The 22,121-nt window shown below is 38.1% G+C and overlaps 1 protein-coding gene across 4 annotated transcripts; it reads right to left on the reverse strand.

Moving 5' to 3' along the window:
- Positions 1–3,098: 3,098 nt before the first annotated feature.
- On the reverse strand, positions 3,099–20,196 carry LOC103705253 (alpha-L-fucosidase 2). Of its 4 annotated transcripts, none has more exons than XM_088701041.1 (11): positions 19,766–20,195; positions 19,048–19,193; positions 16,651–17,606; positions 11,727–11,859; positions 11,240–11,398; positions 9,511–9,735; positions 9,277–9,378; positions 9,005–9,140; positions 5,974–6,169; positions 5,652–5,869; positions 3,099–3,477 (listed from the first exon to the last, which is right to left on the reverse strand). In XM_088701041.1, exons 1-11 carry the CDS (start codon positions 19,980–19,982, stop codon positions 3,416–3,418), a joined length of 2,550 nt encoding a protein of 849 aa, XP_088557167.1. In that variant the 5' UTR covers positions 19,983–20,195; the 3' UTR covers positions 3,099–3,415. The 4 variants fall into 4 exon arrangements, 1 of the variants encoding a protein (XP_088557167.1); XR_015967225.1 differs by lacking the exon at positions 3,099–3,477 and adding an exon at positions 4,893–5,251 and having other exon boundaries at positions 5,352–5,869; positions 19,766–20,196; XR_015967227.1 differs by lacking the exon at positions 3,099–3,477 and adding an exon at positions 4,893–5,251 and having other exon boundaries at positions 5,352–5,869; positions 5,984–6,169.
- Positions 20,197–22,121: the final 1,925 nt, after the last annotated feature.

Below are 22,121 nucleotides of genomic sequence, written 5' to 3' on the forward strand. Positions count from 1 at the left end.
CAAGCATGACTATACATCATCATAGGTAAATTTGAATCTGCTTAGTACTCACAATCGATTGTTCAGTAGGAGATTAGTAAACCTAGGAACACCAGGAAGAAACTGAATAAAGTAAATAAGTTGACACAAGCAGGAAAGAAAGCATGAAATAAAGAACATGAAAGCGAGGCAAGTAAAATGAAAAAGATGAAGAGCACAAAGGTATAACTGCATTTATACATTGCCAACACTAAGGAAGATCTTTTTCGGTAGGCTTGAAAAGAAGCTCAACCCCTAAACTAAAGAGTCCTACTCTCAGGCTCTAACAGGGTGGATTTTGTTTTCTTTTTCTAATGGAGTTTTCTTCTTTGATACTAGGGTAAGGATAAAGTAGAGGATTCTTGAAAAGGTTGTTGGGAGCCTCATGTTCTGAAAATACGTGTTATATGTATTCTTTTCTCCTTCCCTTTTTTAATGGAGGGGGAAAAGGCTCTAAGAATTTTAAGGGAGTGAAAAAGTCTGGAGGAAAGAAGATAATGATCTCTTTTCTGAGACTCGGTTTATCCCCCGTGTGAAGAATTAACTAGGAGAAGAGGTTTAGGATATGATGGGTGTATGAGTAGGATTGTATCTTCTAGGATGAAGGGTGAGGATGGCGAAGAAGATGATGTACATTCGTCTACAGAGGCTATGGACTATGGAGGGATTTCTAAAAGTGTAGTTGTATTCTGTGAAATGTTATAAATGTTAGAGTGCATTGGATATTAGGATAGGCCAAGAGTGTGCATGGATGAAGGATTAGTGCTGGAGTTCAGTAATTATGTTAGCTAGAAGAAAAACAGTTAGATATTTGGATTTGATCATTTAATATTAGATGTCGGGAAGGAGTGGTAGAAGCTTGCTGTGCTCAGGCTCAAAGTAAAAGGGATTTCAAGAAGGTTAAGGCTACAGATGGCTGTAGAAGTAGGTGCATGAATCGCATTTTTCTTTGGATAGTTACAGGGTTGTCACTAATATCTGCAGAATGATAACCTACTCCGACCGCAATCTGACTTGTAGGTCTACTGGTTAGGTATGAGTTCATATGACATTTTGGGTTATGGTTTGGTTCGACTAAATGCCTCCTTGATCTCACCAGGTCATATTTTGCGTTAACCTTGCCCAAGTCTAAACTGAATCCAAACCATGAAGTTTACCTTGTATATAATGTTTGTTTTACCCTTATACTCCCTATGTTTCCTATCAAGTTTATTAATTGTCCTTTGGGACTATGATATTAGAGAATAGTTTTACACACGTTTGTCATGGTTTCATATTTCAGTTTTTATTTCAAAAACATGGAACCTAATGCTGCCTGCCAACCAACACCACCTAATGCTGCCTGCCAACATCACCACCGTCTCCACCATTGTAACCTTATTCACCGGACGAGTTTTAAATTTTTGGTGTTCAACAAAAAAAAGGAGAAACTAACTTTAAGTTTTGAAAAAAAAAGAAAACTGAAGAACAGTTACTTTAAAGGGCATGAAGGAGATGAGCATTCAGAAAAATGGTGTAGTCCCAAGTTGGACCTAAAGCCAACTCCTTCCTAACTCAGTCCAACCCGAACTTGAATGTGACCAATTCTTGGATGGATAAAATTTGGGTTAAATTTGTAAATCCTAGAAGTCCAACATGCTCAATACTAGGCTAGCAGAAACACAGACCTGACTCATTAGTGGTACCATCTAGCTCTATAATGATTTAGGGAATATTGTGTTTGAAGTAGTTGCTTCGAAACAGTTGGCATTCATTGCACCAAGCACTCAGGCATTAGGGTTTTACAAATGGGGTGAAGATGTTCTCTTTCTTTCAAATGCTGGAGACTGAGTGCTCTTGAAAAAACCTTGCCGATAAGATTCAGTAATTTGGTTTCCCTAGTATTTTTTTCGGAAAAAATACTTCAGGTATCGGTGTTCCTTAAAGTCCCCAAAATCAATCTATCGCTGATTCGACAACTCGACATCGAACCGCCTCCCTTATCACACTTCTCATGTTACACTAATCCCTGCTAGTTACACTTCTCATGTACAAAAGGTATTATTAGTATTAGGTATAGATTATAGCAAATGCTATGGAGCTTGAAAGAAAATTTTTAATTGGTTTTGCATCAATACTTTTATCTTGGGCAAAATCTCAACCTGTATTGATGCAACATATAGAAAATCTTGACCCTTATTAACTACATTACTATAAATTGGTAAAGCTTAAGATATCAGCCAGTCCTATAAAAACATATTGGCCAATACATTTAAAACGTGAATTTACTCTCTTAAATAAGTTTCTAAGTTAACTATTTTTAAAATAAATAATTAACAACCAAAAATTTTTGGTAGCTTTTCTTTCATTTTCAAATTTGCTCGCTCACAAAAGGTTCTTATATCAGTACGGGTTTGTTGACCTCATAAAGGCGATCCATGTTGACAACAAATTCCACGATAACAAGAAACAAAAATTATTCATTCGGTGCCTACTCGTTTTCCTCTCTTTAATTCCCAATGAACAATATGATCTTAGCCTATTATTTATTCAATTTGGTCAATCAAATTTAGTTCACTCATTCATCTTGATTTTCTCTGATTACCTAATTGATAACGAACTCCTCAATGAGCAATGCCGCAGGTTGCTAGTCTTTGCTTTGCCGGTCAACCATAAAAAAAGAGATTGATTGCCTCACCAAGCTAATGATGATTTAAAAAAATTCTTGCTTATTTTTTATTGCTTTAATCGACCGGAACTACTCAAATAAAACTAATTGCCAATCTCCAATTTACCATACCGGCCATAAGTTCAATATCTCCATCTTAAAAACCGGCAAAAATTTTAAAAAAATCGTAGATCCTTTTTAAGTTTTCCCATCTATCATATCAACGAGATGATTATCCACCAAGGTGTTCGGCATCATACTTTTTTTATAAAAAAAAACACTTATTTACATCTAAATTAACATGCCATTCCTGTCAAATCTTAGCAGCATGCTTCTGATGGGCCTGTAATGACCCCATTTTTCTAGTCTCTTCATTGTTTAAGGATTCTCCTGCTCTGCTTCCCTATTGCATTCAAAACAGTAAGAAAATAAATAAACAAAATACCAGCACATTCTAATGAGGAATCCCATGATTCCATTAGTCAGGTCCCTTTATAACTTACCAGAAGAAAAATCTAGTGACTCCAATGGTATCTCTTTACCGCTCCTTCCGTAACAGTTTCTATTAAACATGTAAAATGGAAAGTTGATATCAAAGACGAAAGTATTTGGCTGACTAAAATTGAAGGTAAGAAAAGGAAGCTCCTTGGTTGATGATCTTGAGAAACTACTGCTTTTTGGTAGACCTATCTAAAATAGCAGATAGTCAAAGAAATGTTCCTTCTTGCAAGGAGCAGGTCTTCACCCATTTTAGGTGCTTATTGAATCTGTAGATGTTTCCAGGGGATAATGTAACAGTGGCGACAGTACCCCTATAACATGACGAGTTTCAAATTTTTAGGTGCCTGTCAACATGACCACCTTCTCCACCATTGTAACCTTATTCACCTGACGAGTTTCAAATTTTTGGTATTCAACAGAAAAGGAAAAACTGACTTTAATTTTTGAAAAAAAAAAAAAAAAGAAAACTGAAAAACAGTAACCACCTGCCTTTCCTTTAAAGGGCATGAAGGAAATGAACATTCGGAAAAATGGCATAGTCCCAATAAGATCCAATCCAACTCAGGTCTTGAACCTAAAGCCAACTCCTTCCTGACTCAGTCCAACGCGAACTTGAATTCGACCAATTCTTGGATGGATAAAATTTGGGTTAAATGTGTAAATCCTAGGAGTCCAACATGCTCAATACTAGGCTAGCAGATACACAGACCTGACTCAACATGATAGCACCCTTATGTGTGATTAGAGGTGTGAATCTACCACGTACCAGTTTTTTATAGATGATGGGGCAGGCTAATGGTACCATCTAGCTCTATAATGATTTATGGGATATTGTGTTTGAAGTAGTTGCTTAGAAACAGTTGGCATTCATTGCACCAAGCACTCAGGCATTAAGGTTTTACGAATGGGGTGAAGATGTTCTCTTTCTTTCAAATGCTGGAGACTGGGTGCTCTTGAACTCCGTTGAACCACTCTCTGCATTCAAAATACTATACAAAAGGTATTATTAGTATCAGGTATAGATTATAGCAAATGCTATGGAGCTTTAAAGAAATTTTTTAATTGGTTTTGCATCAATACTTTTATCTTGGGCAAGATCTTAACCTGTATTGATGCAGGATATAGAAAATCTTGACCCTTATTAACTACATTAATGTAAACCGGTAAATCTTGAGATATCAGCCAGTACTATAAAAACATATTGGCCATTACATTTAAAACGTGATTTTACTCCCTTGAATCAGTTTCTAAGTTAACTATTTTAAAATCAATAGTTAAATAATTCAGTATCAACAATTTTCAGTAGCTTTCTTTCATTTCCAAATTTGCTCGCAAAAGGCTCTTGCATTAGGACGAGTTTGTTGACTGCTTAAGAGCAATCCATCTTAGTGACGGATTCCACAATAACAAAAAATAGAAATTAATCATTCGATATCTACTCATTCTCCTCTCTTCAATTCCAAATGAACAATATGATCTTAACCCATTATTTTTTCAATTTGGTCAATCATATTTAGTTCACTCATTCATCTTATGTTTTCACTGATTACCTAATTGATAACAAACGCTTAAACAAGTTACTAGTTTATTTGTTCCAAGAGGTTTTGAAGCCTGGAACTCTTTTGATAAGCCAATGGAGCCTCAATGAGCAATGCCGCTGGTCGCTAGTCTTTGCTCTATCAGTCGACCATAAAAAAGGAGATTGATTGCCTCACCAAACTGATGATTATTTTAAAAAATTCTTGCTGAATTTTTATTGCTTTAATCGACCGGAAGTACTAAAGTAAAACTAATTGCCAATCTCCAATTTATCATACTGGCCATAAGTTCAATATCTCCATCTTAAATATCAGAAAAAATTTCAAAAAATCCTAGATCCTTTTAAGTTTTCCCATCTATCATATCAACGAGATGAACATTCACCAAGGTGCTCAGCATCATAGTTTTTTTAAAAAGAAACATTTATTTTACATCCAAATTGAGATGCCATTCCTGTCGAATGAAAGCAGCATGCTTCTGATGGGCCTGTAATGACCCCATTTTTCTAGTCTTTTCCTTGTTTAAGGATTCTCCTGCTCTGATTCCCTATTGCATTCAAAACAGTAAGAAAATAAATAAACAAAATACCAGCACATTCTAATGATGAATTGCATGATTCCATTAGTCAGGTCCCTTTATTACTTACCAGAACAAAAATGTCGCGACTCCAATGGGATCTCTTTACCGCTCCTTCCGTTACAGTTTCTAGTAGAATGGAAACTTGATATCAAAGATGAAAGTATTTGGCTGACTTAAATTGTAAGGTAAGAAAAGGAAGCTCCTTGGTTGATGATCTTGAGAAACTACTGCTTTTTGGTTGACCCATCTAAAATAGCAGATAGTCAAAGAAATATTCCTTCTTTCAAGGAGCAGGTCTTCACGCATTTTAGGTGCTTATTGAATCTGTAGATATTTCCATGGGATAATGTAACAGCGGCGACAGTACCCCTATAATGCAATCTCTTGAGACTGTTTTGGTTCTTAGACCAAAAGCAGGCTTCATGAAGTTCCCCTTTCTTCCAGCAGACATTAACTGTGACATTGCCCCTGGCCTTCAACCCCTTAACACAACCTTCAGCCCACTTTTCTCGTGGGAGAGCTGGGAGTAAATAGAGATCATGCTTCGTGCTCTGGACAAGCATTTCTGCAATTGCCGCAGTGAAACTGAAAAGAGAGTATCAAAACTAGTTGGCAAGGATGAAAATTTGGCCTTCTGCTGAAAAAGTTCATCAATATGTTGAAAGTTGGTATGGAATCACATGATTTACCCGAAATTACCATCAATCTGGAATGGAGGGTGTGCTGTGAACAAGTTACCATACAACCCTCCTTCAAAAGAAATTTCATGATCAGGATCTACCAAGTTGATCAACTGCCTGACCAGTTTGTATGCATGTTCGCTGTTGTGAAGGCGGGCCCACAAAGCCATCTTCCATGTGGTTGACCACGCTGGGCCGGCATCCCCTGGAAAAGCCAATGAAACATTAGTCAAAACAGGCATTAAGTGAAAATTTAGATGTCTGCATTCAGTTGCACTCTCAAGATACCTAGAAAGCTAGGCTTGTTGAGAATTTTGCAGGCTGGCTTACCAACATGATCAATATGAGGAATCCTAGTAATGAGAACTACATTTAATTTGGTGTGCTACTATGTAAAATAGAGGCCTAAAAAGGCATGCTGAATAAACGTGGTGAGGTTTATTTTCCTTCATCTCTCAAACTACACCATAGAAAGGCCAACATCCTATGCCGTGCAAATGCATCTTTTAAGCTTGTTATTTTCTTATTTATTAGTTTTATTAAGATAGACCAAATGATTGTCTTCATGTATTTAGACCATCAGGAAATATTAGTACTTTGACATTTATTGATCATGCCGCACTTCATTCTTAGCTAAGAAACTCATCTTTCTTACCCATCATCCATGTCTGTGGTCTTAAGTCTGTACATTTTTATTAACAATGATACCATTTGTTTGGGGTTGTTTCAGAGTCCCATCCCTCTCCTTGGGGTGCATAACAAAAATCAGTGTTTTCATTAGAATTCACACAACATTTAATAGTAAATGATAAATGAATCAGACCCTCCATGCTAATCTATTCCTCGGAGAAAACTCAGAAGTAAAATGCAGTAAGATATCTAATTTTCTCTTGGCAGCAACCAAATCTTCATTTTATCATAGCCAACAGACAACAGGAAGACATTCTCATAATCAGCCAGTGGCTAGTGAATTCAGAGCTAGTCACAGACAAATAGAAAATTGTCAAAATATGACAAATAAAGAAACAATTTAAACGTGAGACTAATGTAGGAAAATGAGAGCATGCGCTATATTTTATAAGCAGAGAGCCTAAAAGCAATGTGTGACATAAAGTGGGAAGGTGTAGGACACCAGGGAGCTGGTTTGTGGGGCCACGTGAAGCCATTTGCACGTGATGTCAAGAAAGGAGAAAGCCCAATAATATCAAGTTACCTCGATTGTTGATAGTAATGTAACAAGATGCTAGAAATCACAACCAATACCATCATCAGTCTGAGATACGGTGGCTTGCAATAGTTTTGTTGACCTGGTTTGTGCAACTTGTATCTGTTTTTTGCCCAGCAACATTTTACTCTTTTATGAAACCTAGATGAGATTTATCCTAATTTATTGATGAAGTGCCTGCAGAAACTTAGAAATTACTGAGGAACAATCTGTAACTCTATTGTGTATCAGAATAAGAAGTAATTTGGTTTTGGAATATTGATATACTATTATTCATACATCAGTTCTGTCATACAGTTATCACGATCACCCTACAAGTGAAAAAGGTTGTCTTATGGGCCAGCAAAGGCCCTATTTGGGCCTATAAAGCAGCCCATAAAGAGAAGAGTTTATTACATTGAAATATCGTTTTCCAATGTTTGCTAGCCAAGAGAACTTTCAGAAAGAGAGTCTATAGGGTCAAAAATTTTCTTTTACAACCATTAGTTTTTCCTTTTCCAAAGGTAGCAATTTTGAAAAAATACTTTCACTTTTCTCTATAACTTTCACTTTGATTTTCTTAGTGCAACAACAATGTCAATCCAAAACCAACAAAACAAGATAAAAGCTTTTGTCTATAACTTTCACTTTGATTTTCTTAGTGCAACGAAATAATAGAAAACCCCCATTTTTCTTGTGTTTTCAACCAGAGTAAACTTATTGTTCATCTTTCCATTCCTCAGAAACCAAATAGAGCCTAGCAAGAGGATTCTCTCAATATCTCTCCTTATCTCTAGTAGTTTCCCTAAAGACTAGATGCATTTGGTTCTCCTTGGAGTCCATCAAGGGCTCTCTTTTGGCTGGCCAATAAATCATGAGACCGTACCAAGAAATGTGGAACTGTCCTGAACCGCCCGATTCGGAGTATACTGAGCTGTGCCGGTGGCGGACCAGAACGGTTTCGGTATTCAAAATGGCAAACCGGCAGGAGGGGGATAGGGAGAATGAAAGAGAGGAAGAGAGAGAGAGGGGGGGAGGAAGGGAGAGAGAGGGCCACTGGAGGCCTCCAAAGGGCCGGAGCAAAGGCTCCGCCCTCCGGACCCCTGTTTCGTTGGCGGAACCCTTGCTCCTGCCCTCCGGCAGCCGCCCCTCCCTCACCCTCTCCCTTCCTCCCCCCCTTTCTCTCTCTTTTCCTCTCTCCTGGTCTCCCTCCCCCTCCCTGCTATGTCGGTACGGGCCAGCACAGGGGCGTATCGAACCATGCTGCCAACCGACCGATATGGGCTCCAGTACAGACACAGCAAACCTTGGACCATACTAATGATTTTTTAGAGTTTGCACGATAAAAAAGAAATTTTCATTAGGATTTCCACATGTGAAGGAAAAGGGGCCCTGGTCCTAGTCTCTTCCCTCTTTCTGAATTAATGTGTTTTAATTAAGTTCTTGTTTTCCTTTTTTTTTTGCTTCCGCTGCAGTCATCAAATTAATTACTAGCATATAATCATTACCCTGGCCGAACCACTAGTCTTTTCAAAATGTGGTTTATGGATTCTTTAGATTGCAGATATCATCTGTGATGGTGGGCCAGGCATCAGTTTGCAAATAGAGTTCTGAAAATCCTACAGATAATTAACATGTTTAGCGTTGCTTACAGCCAGATTATATAGCAAGTAACCAAATTTAGACATAATTGATCAATCAAAAAAAAACCTGTCTTGGTTGATCAGAGATTTAGTCCATTTTAGCATCAAAAGATAATTCTAAAATTTTGTAGGTGTTTATCATACAAAATGCACATAATTGAACGAATCTTTCTTATATATTTCTTCCACAAACCTCTTTTGTAAAGGCTGTTGCCAGCAGCTTTGCACAAATCAGTTGTTTTCTCAATTGTTATTGTATGTCCTGGGAAAAGACCAAATAAGTGTGACAAATGTCGATGATGCACCTCTGGATCCTCAAAATCTTGTGCCTGCCGTATATATAAATATATAAAAATTTTAAGGCTACCACAGAACAGGCAACAAAACTAAAATAGGACATTGTAAAGAGCCACGGAGTAAAAAGAATTAGTAATCAAAAACTAATGAAGTAAAGGATCCTCTCACCCATTCCATGACCGAACCATCTCTAGCTATTTTTGTTGGGGGCAACCTTGATAGTGCCTTCTTGATCTGCTTGATAAAATCACCATTGGATCTCCCCAAGACCTAAATTCATAAACAATTTGAATAACTTCTTGTATAAGATATTTAAAAAAGCAGTAAGAATCTGATTTGATAAATAAGGAGGTTAACAAAGCATATAGATGTCTAGCCAGCCAAGATTAAGCTTTAAGTCACCTCAGCAGATGAAATAACTGCAGAAAATACTTCTTTTATAATGGCCATATCCATAGTCGATGAATAGCTGACACTTGCAGTCTTCCCATCTGGAGCAATAAAAGAATGTTCTGGAGAAGTAGAAGGATTGGTTTCCAAATATCCCCCATGTCCTTCAATTAACCAGTCCAACAGAAAGGAAGCACATCCCACCAACAGAGGGTATGCTTTATTCTCTAGAAAGCCCTAAACACAAAATAAAGTTAGTAAGCCTCTTTAATCTTCTATTAAAAGAAAAGCAACCAAATCGGCGAGGAAACTCTAAGAAAAATATTTTATTGGCCTGGCCTTTTCACTTTAGTTACTGTAGGCATTCTCTAAGATACGACGGTCTTTTCCAGTTCTCCAGTCCTTTTCCCAGGGAAAAAGGACATGCATGTACCCACTGAACCTCCTTTAAGCATTGGGACTCATGGAAAAAAAAAAACATAATGAAAAATGGCAATGAACTTATTCAAACATCATCGGATTAGAAATGATGTCATTTTTTAACATTGTTTAGTAGATTGTGTCATGGCTGAGATCTAGGAGGAAACTATGCACAACATAAGAACGGCTTTAGATTTTGCATATTGTTCCAGAGATCATAATAAAATAATAAAATCGGGACCAATTTGTTCCAATTACAAGCATTCGAATCACCAAAACATCATCCTTGTACTTTAATCAAATAATTTATGGGAACTGTATATTTTCTGTCGAACAGTAGCTCAGGATGTGAATTTTGTAAGACATTGATGCAAAATAGACCTATCAGGTATTTACATGGCCAAACTTTGATGTCTAACTAAAATTATTTGGTGGTGAAAGAAAGAAAGAAACAAGAAAGAAATAAAGGTATTATAATATCAAGGGAAATGAAGAGCACACCAGGATTCTAGATATGAAGTCCACATTCTATAGCCAATTTTGCCTACTTGGAAAAGGAAATTGAAACTTCAAGAGTAAACACATGTTCAAAAAAATAAGTTTTGAAATCTCACACATCAACCCCGTATTGTTCATGTACTAGTTCAGTATGAGATGCAATACAACACCCCACCCCTCCACTATCTCCTCATCGTGTGAGCATCCACGCGGACATATATTTAGTCCCACATTGGCTAAGCATTGGGTAGATCTTGGGTATTTATATAGAACCAAAGAACCCAAATAACACCTTTCAGGGAGCCTTTCTGGGTGAAGTCCTAGGTTGTTACAAATAGTATCTAAGCCGACCCAGCCCATGCCTATGTGGACTAGGAAACACTGCAGCATAAGCCCATTTAGGTTAACCATGAGTTGATCTTGGTTTCGTGAATGGATTTAGATCCTTAACCTGGCAAAGACATCGGAGCTTAAAAATAAGAGGAGCATGTGAGGACTCATGCAAGTGTGTATTTAGTCCTACATCGGCTATGCACTAGAATAATCTTCAGTACTTACACATGGCCAAGAAACCCAAATAATACCTTCTAGCTAGCCTTTTTGGATGAGATTCTAGGTTGTTACACATGGTTTGTGGAACTAGCTGATGATGCCCCATGTTGATATGGGATGGCACAATTCATGAAATGGGGTCGGCAGTACCATATGATTGCGATTTTAGATCTTGCAAATAGTAGATTTTGCTGGGAATATCAGATACTACAATGGTAATGGATGCTAACAGTCCAATAATATAACAAAAGAATGTGTTTATATTAAATACCTTATCCAAAGTGAAACTATAATGTTCCCATAGATGTGTACAAAGCCAAGCTCCACCCATTGGCCATAAAGCCCACACAGGGTCACCACGGTGCGGTGATGTTTTTGCCCATAGGTCTGAGACGTGATGTGCCACCCAACCACTTGTTTCATAATTGACCTGTAAGCATTATGAAAGATATTTAACAATCAATATATTAACAACCATTAAACAAGAGATAATGTATATAAAACGTTAAATAATAATAATGTCCATGCAATTATTTTGGAGTAGTAGGTTAACCACTAATCATTAATTATACTCAAAACTCTGCCATGCTTTACTTACTACCAAGTTGTAAACTGATGTGGAAATTTTCCACACAGCAAAATTCTTTGGTGTATACCTGTTGCTACAAACTTTTTGCTACTTCTGGGAATTTTGAGTCCATACAATTTACTAGGAGATACATTATTTGAAGATAAGTCAAGCATGAACAACATCTTACTTTCGCAGTTTTACTCCCATTGACTGCAAGAGGAACAAGGAAATCAAATAAGGGTTCCTGACATTCGCTAAGGTTGCAAGAAAGGGATGGCCAATAGTTCATTTGCAGATTGATGTTTAAGTGAGGAGCTGCACTGAAGAAGAAAAACAACAGTCAGCTTTTCTATTTTAAACAACACAATGCCATGCATAGAAATTACGTGCATTTGTTTCTCACTATACACCCATGCTTCTATGGTCAAAGCATCATACATCACTAAAAGTTCAATCTAAAATTAGAAGAGGTGCTCACTAAGTGAGTCATAGGCTCATACTTCCTAGCAGCATATGCCAAAAAGTGGATATAGATACAATAGATATGAAGATATTACAGAAAATAAATAAATAAGTAAAGGAGTACGGTACTCTGATACAAATGCACAAAAACTAGTCACAGACTTACGTAGACCTTTGAAAATTTCTTAAAATTCCTACTCTATGTGCCTCAGTGGTCATTTTAGCACAAGATGAGCCAAACCTGTTCCTTTATTGTTTGGGAATAATTTGAGCTTATACCAGCATCTGCTGTACTGCCCCGAACCGGGCCAGTACCATGTTGGAATTGGCATGAAACGAGGGGTCAACTTGTTTCAGGGCCTGAACTGGCCTAAACTAACCCGAACCCAGCTGAACCGCCCGGTTATATTTCATTGTATCAAGAGAATTTTCTTACTTCTCAACATTGAATCCTTTGGGAGGACACTCATGAAAGGTTACCTGTGAGTTCTTAAGATAAAATGGAATTAAAGAATTCCATAATATGCAGAAATATCAAAATGTCCCTCCATTATAAAGGGTAATTTGTTTGTCTTGCGATCAATATTCATCAATAATCAAGGGCAACAAATAATAGTAGAACATAGCTGCAGAGGTCTTTTTTCTTGTATATGATATTTCATGAAAGTGAGTTGCTCAAACTCCTATTGTTATAGTGTGACAACCTTTTTATTGGTAAACCATTTTTGCATGGGAAGATTTTTTTTTTCCAGCTCTAGTTATGCATATCATTATCTTCATACAAGGCCAACTAACTCTGTCAACCATCAAGACATCAGGTTTACTATAGTTGATTTTAATTCCAAAGTAGTTTCAATTATAAAGAAGTCAATTCTTCTCTCTCTTCATTTTCTTGGTAATCTTTGTTCCATTACTTCACAATAGGAATTACTTGATGAAGCAGAATATCTACTTAAAACAAGAACCAGCACATATAGATACATAGATCCTTGATTTTCCAAAATAGAGGTCTAACTAGCTCTCATTTACTTTTCCTAGAACCAGGCCAATGGAATCTCCTGCCTAGTTATGGAAAATTGAAATGATTATAATTTGCATTTTGGAATGGTTGGACTATATACAGTGAGATAATCTGGTTATGAGGTTTTGCCGATGGCTTTGTTTCCGTATAGGATGATAATGTAGGTTCAGACATGAAGAGTTTTGTGTAGGCAACTGAACCTTGTAGGAGGTGAGTTTGGTGTGGAAGTGGCTTAAATATAGAGTGAAAACCAAGTCATTTAATTTTGTGGATCTGAGAAAAGACCAAACTGCTAGTATTATTGGCATGTTACTAGCTTTTTGGTATGGTTTCCAACAAGGTTTTCAAATCTCAGTACCGGAGACCATACCAATACCTTAATGGTATTGATTGGGTCAGTAAAATAATGCCCCTATATTGATACATGGTATGTTGCTAGAGTCACCATAGTAGCTAAATCATGAGTTGGTACAGTGCCACATCAAGCCTTCATACTGTACTGTACGGCACAAGGTTAGTATGATAAGCCATGCACCAGGCGATGTAGAACACTAGAAACCTTGGTTCTTGATGAGGTTGGCCCATAAAGTAAGATGAATGAAGGGCTTATTAGCAAATTCTAAGTGTCATCATGACTACATTGGCCTTTATATTAGCGGAAGGGTGGAGCATTATAGTTTGATTTAAGCATGGCCAATGGGAACAGCCAAGGATTGCCGAACCATGCCGAACAGGATGGTTCGGACGTACCTAACTAAATCGATCAATTATCGGCATTCAGGATATAAGCCCACAAGTTAAGTCAAGGCTTGTCTGTCCACCTCCTGAATATGCGAGCCTCATCTCTCCCCCTCCCGATGTGTGGGATCGCTCCTCTCACAAGACGCCCCCATGTAACCTTTCCAGCTGCTCCTCTCTCTCCTAATGCCCTCAGAGGCCTCCTTCGGTAGCTTCTCTCTCTCAACATCCTCATGAAGCCTCCTCTGGCCGCTCCTTTCTCTCCCGACGGGTGAGTCCCGCTCCTCTCTCTACCTCCCGCTCCTTCCTCCCTCCCCCCTCCCTCCCCCTCCCACCCAGGGTTTAGGTTAGGGTCTCTATCTCTCCCCCTCCCTCTCCAAGTATTCGATTAAGGATTTTCTCTTCTCCCCCGTCTCTCTCTCCATCTCTCTCTATCTCTCTCCCCTCACTTCCACAGCAACCCTCCTCCTCTCTCTCTCTCCCCCCTTTCCTCCCTTCCTAATGAATCATTCAGGTTATGCATAGGTCTAGACTAGGTAGTGCTGCCTAGACACTCGGCATATCCTCAAGTGTCATATATGACATCCTCCAAACATCCAGGAATGGTGGCATGACACGCATACATATAGGCACACACATATATAAATATACACACACATATGGTATATGTACATATATGTTCATATGTACATATAAATATAAACATATTAGTGAAAGTGTGTATACATTTCTTCTCTATATACATCGAGCAAGCATCAGAGTCCAGCTTGCTTGCCAGCTGAGGTCTTTCAATAATTCTTTTCTATTACAATATTAAAGTCCTAATGCTTCTAGCAATGTTAGAGTCCTGATGCTTCTATGAAGATTGTTGATCACCATCACACATTTGCCCCCTCTTCTTGATTGAAGTATGTGCAACGCACGTGCCAAACACTATACACAGACAAGTGTGTACGTAGATAGGCACATGTGCATACACATAAGGTGTGTTAAGACTTAAGACCCTTAAATTGATAAAACAATAAAAATTATTGACACTTCACTTAAACTGTTCACATTACCATGATACTTATTAAACATTATGTCACTTTGTTTGCAACATTTTGCACTTGAATTTAAAAGTCCCACATGGGTGATAGAAGTGCCATGTGGCATCGCATTTTGCTGGCATCTGCAAGAAAATTCGGAGTGTCTAACAATGTCACATCCTATCCAGCCAGGTCCAAGCAAGGAATGTGGAACCGTCCCGAACCAAATGGTTCTGCCCGTTTTGAGCCGTACCGGGCTTTGAAAACGGTTCGCTGCTAGCACCGGAGAAGGAAAAGAGAAAGAGAGAGCGAGCGGGGGAGGGAGGGAGGGAGGAGCGGCGGAGGACGCCAGTGGAGGGCGCGGGGGGCGGTTCGGCGTCCGCCGCCGCTTCTTCTCCTTTCCTCCTCTGCTCACTCTCTCTTTCTCTTCTCTTTCTTTGGCTCCGATAGGTTTCCTCCCTCGGTACGAGCCCGGCATGGCCCGCACCAACTCGTGCCACTAGGCAACCAGTACGGTGCCTGCTACCGACACAGTAGACCTTATGTTCAAGTATCCAAAAGTGTTAATACTTTCAAAAACTTTAATAATGAAGTGTCCACATAACATAGACCAAGGCTCGTACAACTCAGGCTAGTTTTACTATAAATAGGCATATGCCAAAGGAGATAGGGTTTAAGCTAATCGTCTGGCTAGAGATATGGTACAAGGGTTAGCTTCAAGCATGGGCCACGACTTGGGTTAGGGTCTAACGGTGGGGTTTAAGCTAAGGTTTAGGCTTCTAGCCTTTAAACCGGTTGGGGGTGTTTGTGTAATAAATGTTTCTTTACTGCTTCTTAGAGTGGTAAGTGCTTAAGATAATATACAAGCAAAATTGCCCATAGAAGTGATTGAGCAGCCAAGCTTCAATTGGCCAGCTTAGTCAATAGCACGTTGATTTGCAATTCACTAAATTTGTGGTGACCTTTTCTGTATTTGCTTTAATTCTGTAATGTCTCTAGAAAAGTGGTGAAACCTAAATGGTTACATGTGTAGCTCTGATTTTAGATTACAGATGTGCCTATCTAAGCACATTCTATAAAGAGCCAAAAAATGATATAATAACATCAACATATATGTGAATTGTAGTTTATCCCCATGGTCACATCCCTTTGCTTCAACTAGAGGTTCTGTGCTCGAATCTTGGATGTTGCATTCCTAAGTATTTGGGCCTGGGTAATTATAGCATAGGTAGGTCTCCCTCCCATTCTCTCTCTCTCTCTCTTCCTCTCTCTGATGATGATGATGATGATCATGATCATGATCATGATTGTGATAATGATGGTATAATAACATCAACATATCTATGAAGTGGGCTTCATCCCCATGGTCATACACCTGCTTCACACCTCTCTACTTAGCAACCAAGGGTTTTGGGTTCGAATCTTGGATGTGCATTTCTAGGTATTTTGGACCAAGTAATTATAGTGCAAGTCGGTCTCCCTTCCATTCTCTCAGTGGTGGTTGCGGTGGCGGCATGACCTTTGCTTAGGAACTAGAGATTCTGGGTTTGAACCTTGGGTGGTGCATTCACAAGTATTTGGGCCTTCTAGTGCAAGAGGATCTCCCTCCTATTCTCTCAATGATGATGATGATGATGAGTATAATAATAATAACAATAACAATAACAACAATAACAATAAGTAGTAGTAGTAATAGTAACAATAACAATAACAACATTAGCATATCTAAATTCTCATCAACTAACAATCATGGACATGAGAAGGTATCAAGAAACCACAACATCATATATCACTGAGCTATTATTTAGGAAAAAAAAATAGTATAAATAAGATAGAGGTAGTATTATCAGGGAAGAGCATACTCCCATGCCGGCTCAATGTCCTTATTCCATATTCCTTGTAAGTTGGCAATCTGGGTCCCAGGCCTTGAACAAGAGATAAGCAAATAACGGCCATAATGGAATAGAAGTTCCACCAATAATGGATCCTCGTCATCTTTAAAAGATTTCACCCTTTCTGCAGTAGATTTGAAAGTGCCATCCATTAATTTTGCTGAAGAATAAACTTTTGATGAGTTTAGTTTTACCAATCCTGACACACCACAATCAGCTGCAGGACTATTCTGAACAGTGATCTGATTTAAAAAGGCCGATCTTTTTTCTTTGAGTGCATCACTGGATACCTTGAACAATTGCAAGGTGACACGATGAAAAAGATTTTGATAATCGTCCAAATGATATGCAAGTAGCTGAGAGTAAGACATATTCCTAACCGAAGACAATGTGTTTAAGCATGCTGATGTAGGATCCTTCTTAGAATCTGACGGTTTTGTGAATGGCCCTTCAAACGAGGAAGAAGCTGCTAGAAGTAATACAGCCCAGTCTGAACCATCAACTTTCAACTTCCTATCATTTAAAACTTGTACTTTACCGTCATCACCGCCTATCTGTAATTCCAGAATAGCAGAGAACTTAATTCCACTTGGATTTTCAGATTCGTTTCCTTTTGGTGGAATTCTTTTCCCAGGACAGCTACCTTCCATGATTATTTGATTCGCGCTATTTGCACTAGAATGATGGTGTAATTTACTGTCTAAATATACTATAAAGGATAAACAGCCAGATTTGTTTGCAGAAATCTTTGTCACAAGCACTTGATGTGGGCTTGAGGAGAAGTGTTCCCTTGTGAATTCTACATCGCCAAGAGTATACTTGACATTTACAGTTGCAGTAGTGAGATCAAGTTCTCTTTCATAAGCCATATATGCATCGTCAGGGTCACCAAAGTTTATATTGATATTGCCAAGAGGTTGGTATACCTTCATTTAAAAATAATAAGGAAAACAACTTCAGCAGAGAATTATGATAGCCAAGAAAGGTTGAAATCTGTGCCTTATCTAGCACATCATGCAAGCTTTCAAGTAGTCTAAAGTTGATTATTCACCATCATTCAACTGAAGCACTAATACAGAAACATATTTTATAAACTCCGCTAGACATGTAAAGTATGTAAATTGCATCATAATGTTGATCAGACAAACATAAATTAGAACGCAAATTTAGCCGTAATATCAGGAAGATGGTCAATTCCATCAACATGGACCAATTCAGGTATATGGCACATGTTCTGCTTCAAAAAGCAAACAGGACAGATGACAGAGAGAGAAGCCAATAAAATATATATTAAAGAACTGAGATCAATAAAATGCAGTTCCATTCTGTTTAATCTAGGACACAAGCTCCTGCGCGGCAAGATGCACAGTTTTAGCAGGAGAGATCATGAAAGTTCCCAGTTTTATTAGAATTAGCGCATCTATGAAGAAAAATGGAGATGATTCTACAATCCCGAAAAGTGACTCCCACACACACAACTCACAATCCTGAGAAGAAAAGCAGCGAGAAGATAGATAAAGCATAGTTATCTCTAAATTTATTAAGGTGTTTGGATGTTGGATTTTAAGAAATCTTGGTAAAACAGAACCACTTAATCTGTATACTGTTTTGTTGCAAGATGAGATCCTAAACCGTGGCACAAGGAGGTATTCCTTGATGTTGAAAGGACATATGAACAAATTTATTCAATTTCTTTTACTTGCAGTATGGCTGGTTTTTAGGGAAAAATTGGTCGGAGGTATTTTAGGGGTTTCTTTTCAGACATTCTATTATAATAATGATTAACTTAAGTATTACTTAATGGTACCACAGAAATATAACTTCTCATATTATTTTAATCTTTGCTTGACTATATGGAAAAATTTGTCTCATGGGGTGCAATTAATAACTCCCTGTCTAACAATGGAGATCTCAATCCAATAAACCCAATGATTTCAAAGTTCCTGGATCAAGTGTATCCATGAAAGCAGGCAGAATGTGCCATGCAGCAACCTTTTTGTCATGGAGAAATGTATACTAGTCCGTTCAATAGATAACTTGGCTTGAATGAACATTATGTAGTCATCAATCCTAACTATTTTTAAATCATTTCTAAAAGACGACCAACAAGAGTCCCTTCCCAGTTCTAGGAGAATGTACCCTTTCTCATACATGTGCTGATGTGCATGATACTATTCTTCTAAACCTCTGTGTAGTTAAAAGTCCTTCATTCTGGGAACAGGGCTAGCACTTGCATGGGGAACTGACTTACAAATAGTTATTACTACCATTTCAGCACACAAGGAAGCAAGACCTACAAGCAAGAATAAGTGTATTTCCATAGAAAACCACAAATTTAGCTGTGCGAAAGCAAATTAGCATACATACGTCTGTCGGATGATCAGACAAGCCAAAAGCTGCTGAGGTGGCTTCTGCATATTGTCCATTGTCAACAAGTTCCCTAACTTTGGAAAGAACAGCAGGTGCATCTGGGTCTGTATAGTTACCAGGTACACCAGTCCATAAAGTATCATCTACATGAGAAATCACATAAGAACACCATGAACTTTATTATTGGATGCCAAAAAAAAATGAAAAAGAAATAAGTTTGGGGCAGGGGATCAAGCAATATGAAGCTTCTTTGTAGAGATCTATATCGGCACATATATAAAGTGGAAAGAGATCAGACAATATCGGGCGACATTGTATGATATCCTCGAGATAAAAACAAGAAGAGAACACCTTTAAATACAAAATTTCATTAATCATTATTCAACATGTCAAGAGGAAGTGCTATTTACCGATAAAGCAATCTAAAGTCTGAAAAGAAACAACCTCAAGTTAATTACCTGTTTGCCGTCTCGCAAATATTCTTCGATCAGTATAATAAAGCAGAGCAAAAAATTTAATATACGATGAATTCATGCGATGACAACTAATATCTCGGAGAGGTGCATTTCGACCTTCTATCTTCTTGAGATGGATTTAGATAAAATAAAGAAGAGAAAGGAAGGGGTGGATGGTGGTATTTCGACCTTCTATCTTCTTGAGATGGATTTAGATAAAATAAAGAAGAGAAAGGAAGGGGTGGATGGTGGTTGTTTACGGTTGAGTTGGAGCGTCTCGGAGGCTACGCCGCCCCACACCATGGCGCCGAGGCGGCCGTTGCCGATGGGAGCGGCGTCCGTCCAGTGCTTCGCCGGCTCCGAGAACTGGACCTTGAGCGGCCGCGCGTCCTCCGTTTCGCCTCCACCGCCGGTCCACCACTCCGCGTCCGCCTCCGTTGGAGGTCGCACCCAAACCCACTCCTCGCCCTCCTCCATCGAGAGCGAAACAGAGTCCAAAAACCAAATGCTAAAGAGATTGGGCGGAGAGAGAGAGAGAGAGAGAGGAGGAAAGCGACGGAGACTGACGGGAGCGGGAGGAGAAGGGGTCTTCACGTGAAGAGCGGAGCCGGCAGAGACGGGTAGGAGCGCCCCGGATTAGCTGTTTAGCCTTAAGCTTTCCAGAAGTATTCGAGCCTTTTTTTTTTTTTTTCCCCTGCGTAAATCCTGATTGTCCTGTCCTTAGGGGTGATTGCGAGGTGAGGATTAGCAGTTTTCCTCCGTACATGAAACACCAGTTTTAGAGTTGAGTGTTCCATTGTATGAGGTAAAGTTTGATTTCAATGGTCCACGTGTAAGTCCACTGTTTGCTAGTGGGGGTGGATGTGCGTTCTATAACGGTGGGGTTTTACTGCTGTATCCCGAGGTGATTTGGGACCTTCGTTCCCGTCGCTCGTCGGTGTTTTTTAAGCGCCGCGAGCAGCATCTATGTTGTCTGGTAGCGCGCTGGGAGTACCTTTAAAAAGATTAAAAAAAGGACTAATAATTCGGCCTAGAAGACAAAGGCTAATCCTTTATCTCGGTGATTGGTTCATAGCCGTACTGTAGTAGATGGGTGGCCCATGATAGGGAACGTGGCTTTCCTAACTCATAAGTCGTGTGTGTATACATACGGGGACACACACACACACACACACACAATTGGATAGATTGAATCAACTAAAGCTGTAAAAATTAAAACTTTTCATATAAATCAAATAAATAAAATAATAAATAATAAATAATAGTACTTCACGTAACATTAAATCAAATATGAATCAAAAATATAGGATATAGCAAACTGGAATTTTAATAATAATAAACGTATAACAAAAAAATATTATATTTAAAAAGTTAAATAATTCTTAAATTAAAAATATCATCAACTAAAAAATAGAATAATTAAAGATTATGGCATGTAAATTTTTATTTGTTTAATAGTTCTCGGGAGCCGAGTGACTAGAGAAAAAAAAAAGAAAGGAGAATTATGAAGAATTATATATATTTGGATCGGATTTAGAATAGATTTTACCATTATCCGCACTATTCTATATCTGCTACCGGTCAGGTAAAATTGGTTTCATTGGGATCTAGTATGGTCGGGCATATGATGAGGAGTTGAGGACAGAGTAGGTCGCCATCTCTAAATGAATGTTTAAATTCTACACTTGTTCTTTATAGTGATTCTTATTTACTCTATCTATCTATTTTTTTTATTGATACACAACCATTTTATTAGATATTAGAATTACTGTTTAAATATGTCCTTGCCTAGGAGCACAGTTTAAATATCGTTTAATTTTTGGAATGGCAAATGAATTAAGATTAATTGTTACACTGCTAAATGGTAGATAATGATTTCATTTGCCCCGGTAATTTGAGCTAATACCTCTTCCTCCCTTACATCCCATTTTACATCAAGTGTCTTTTTAGACATCTTTGTATTATATATTTTACTGAGTAATATATAACGGGTTAGGACTTCCTAACTCTTATACTTAAAATTAGTAGAAGAGGATCCGTTTGAAAATATAATATTGCACATCTAATTCAATAACATATAACCGCACATCTAATTAATTGTGCATTTAATATAATATAAATCGACCAGTATTATTTAATAATATATAATTGCACACATGGCAAATTTTTTTTGTATAAGATCTGGGTTCATATCTACCTTCATCAAAATTCAAAGGGTTGGAGAAACTTTGGACAAGGCAATTTTAGTTTGTCTAGCCCGTTGCCTATGAGCTTTTATACTTTGATAGATTAGCACCTTGTAGTGAAATTAAATAAAAATCTATTTCAACTATATAGAATGGAAAATGATTAAAGTCCAGTCCCATGTGGGTGGCTCCAATTAATGAGATCTCTATTTTTTTTCAATAAAAAGAAAGATATCAAGTACCTCCATCTTTTCAAATTTTGCATCCTGCTGTGCTTTACATATGCATTGAGAAATTGAGACTTGATAGGTTTTTGAATCTCTTTCCTTATCTGACTGGATTTACTCTTGTTCACCCATTTGCTTTGGTTATAAATATTAAAAGCATTGTTCCTACATCATAAATCTATTGATTGTGTGTCTAGGTTTAA

This window comes from Phoenix dactylifera, chromosome 7 (genome assembly GCF_051530095.1).
Source record: "Phoenix dactylifera cultivar Ajwa chromosome 7, Ajwa_hap1_PhDact_Kaust_v1.1, whole genome shotgun sequence".
Classification (NCBI taxonomy): domain Eukaryota; kingdom Viridiplantae; phylum Streptophyta; class Magnoliopsida; order Arecales; family Arecaceae; genus Phoenix; species Phoenix dactylifera.

Coding starts and splice junctions, on each gene's coding strand:
- LOC103705253 (XM_088701041.1), bottom strand. CDS start 19,982: ATGGAGGAGGGCGAGGAGTGGGTTTGGGTGCGACCTCCAACGGAGGCG. Junction 19,194..19,765: donor CGAGACGCTCCAACTCAACC/GTAAACAACCAC, acceptor TTTCTCATGTAG/ATGATACTTTATGGACTGGT. Junction 11,399..11,726: donor ATGGGAGTAAAACTGCGAAA/GTAAGATGTTGT, acceptor TAATGCTTACAG/GTCAATTATGAAACAAGTGG.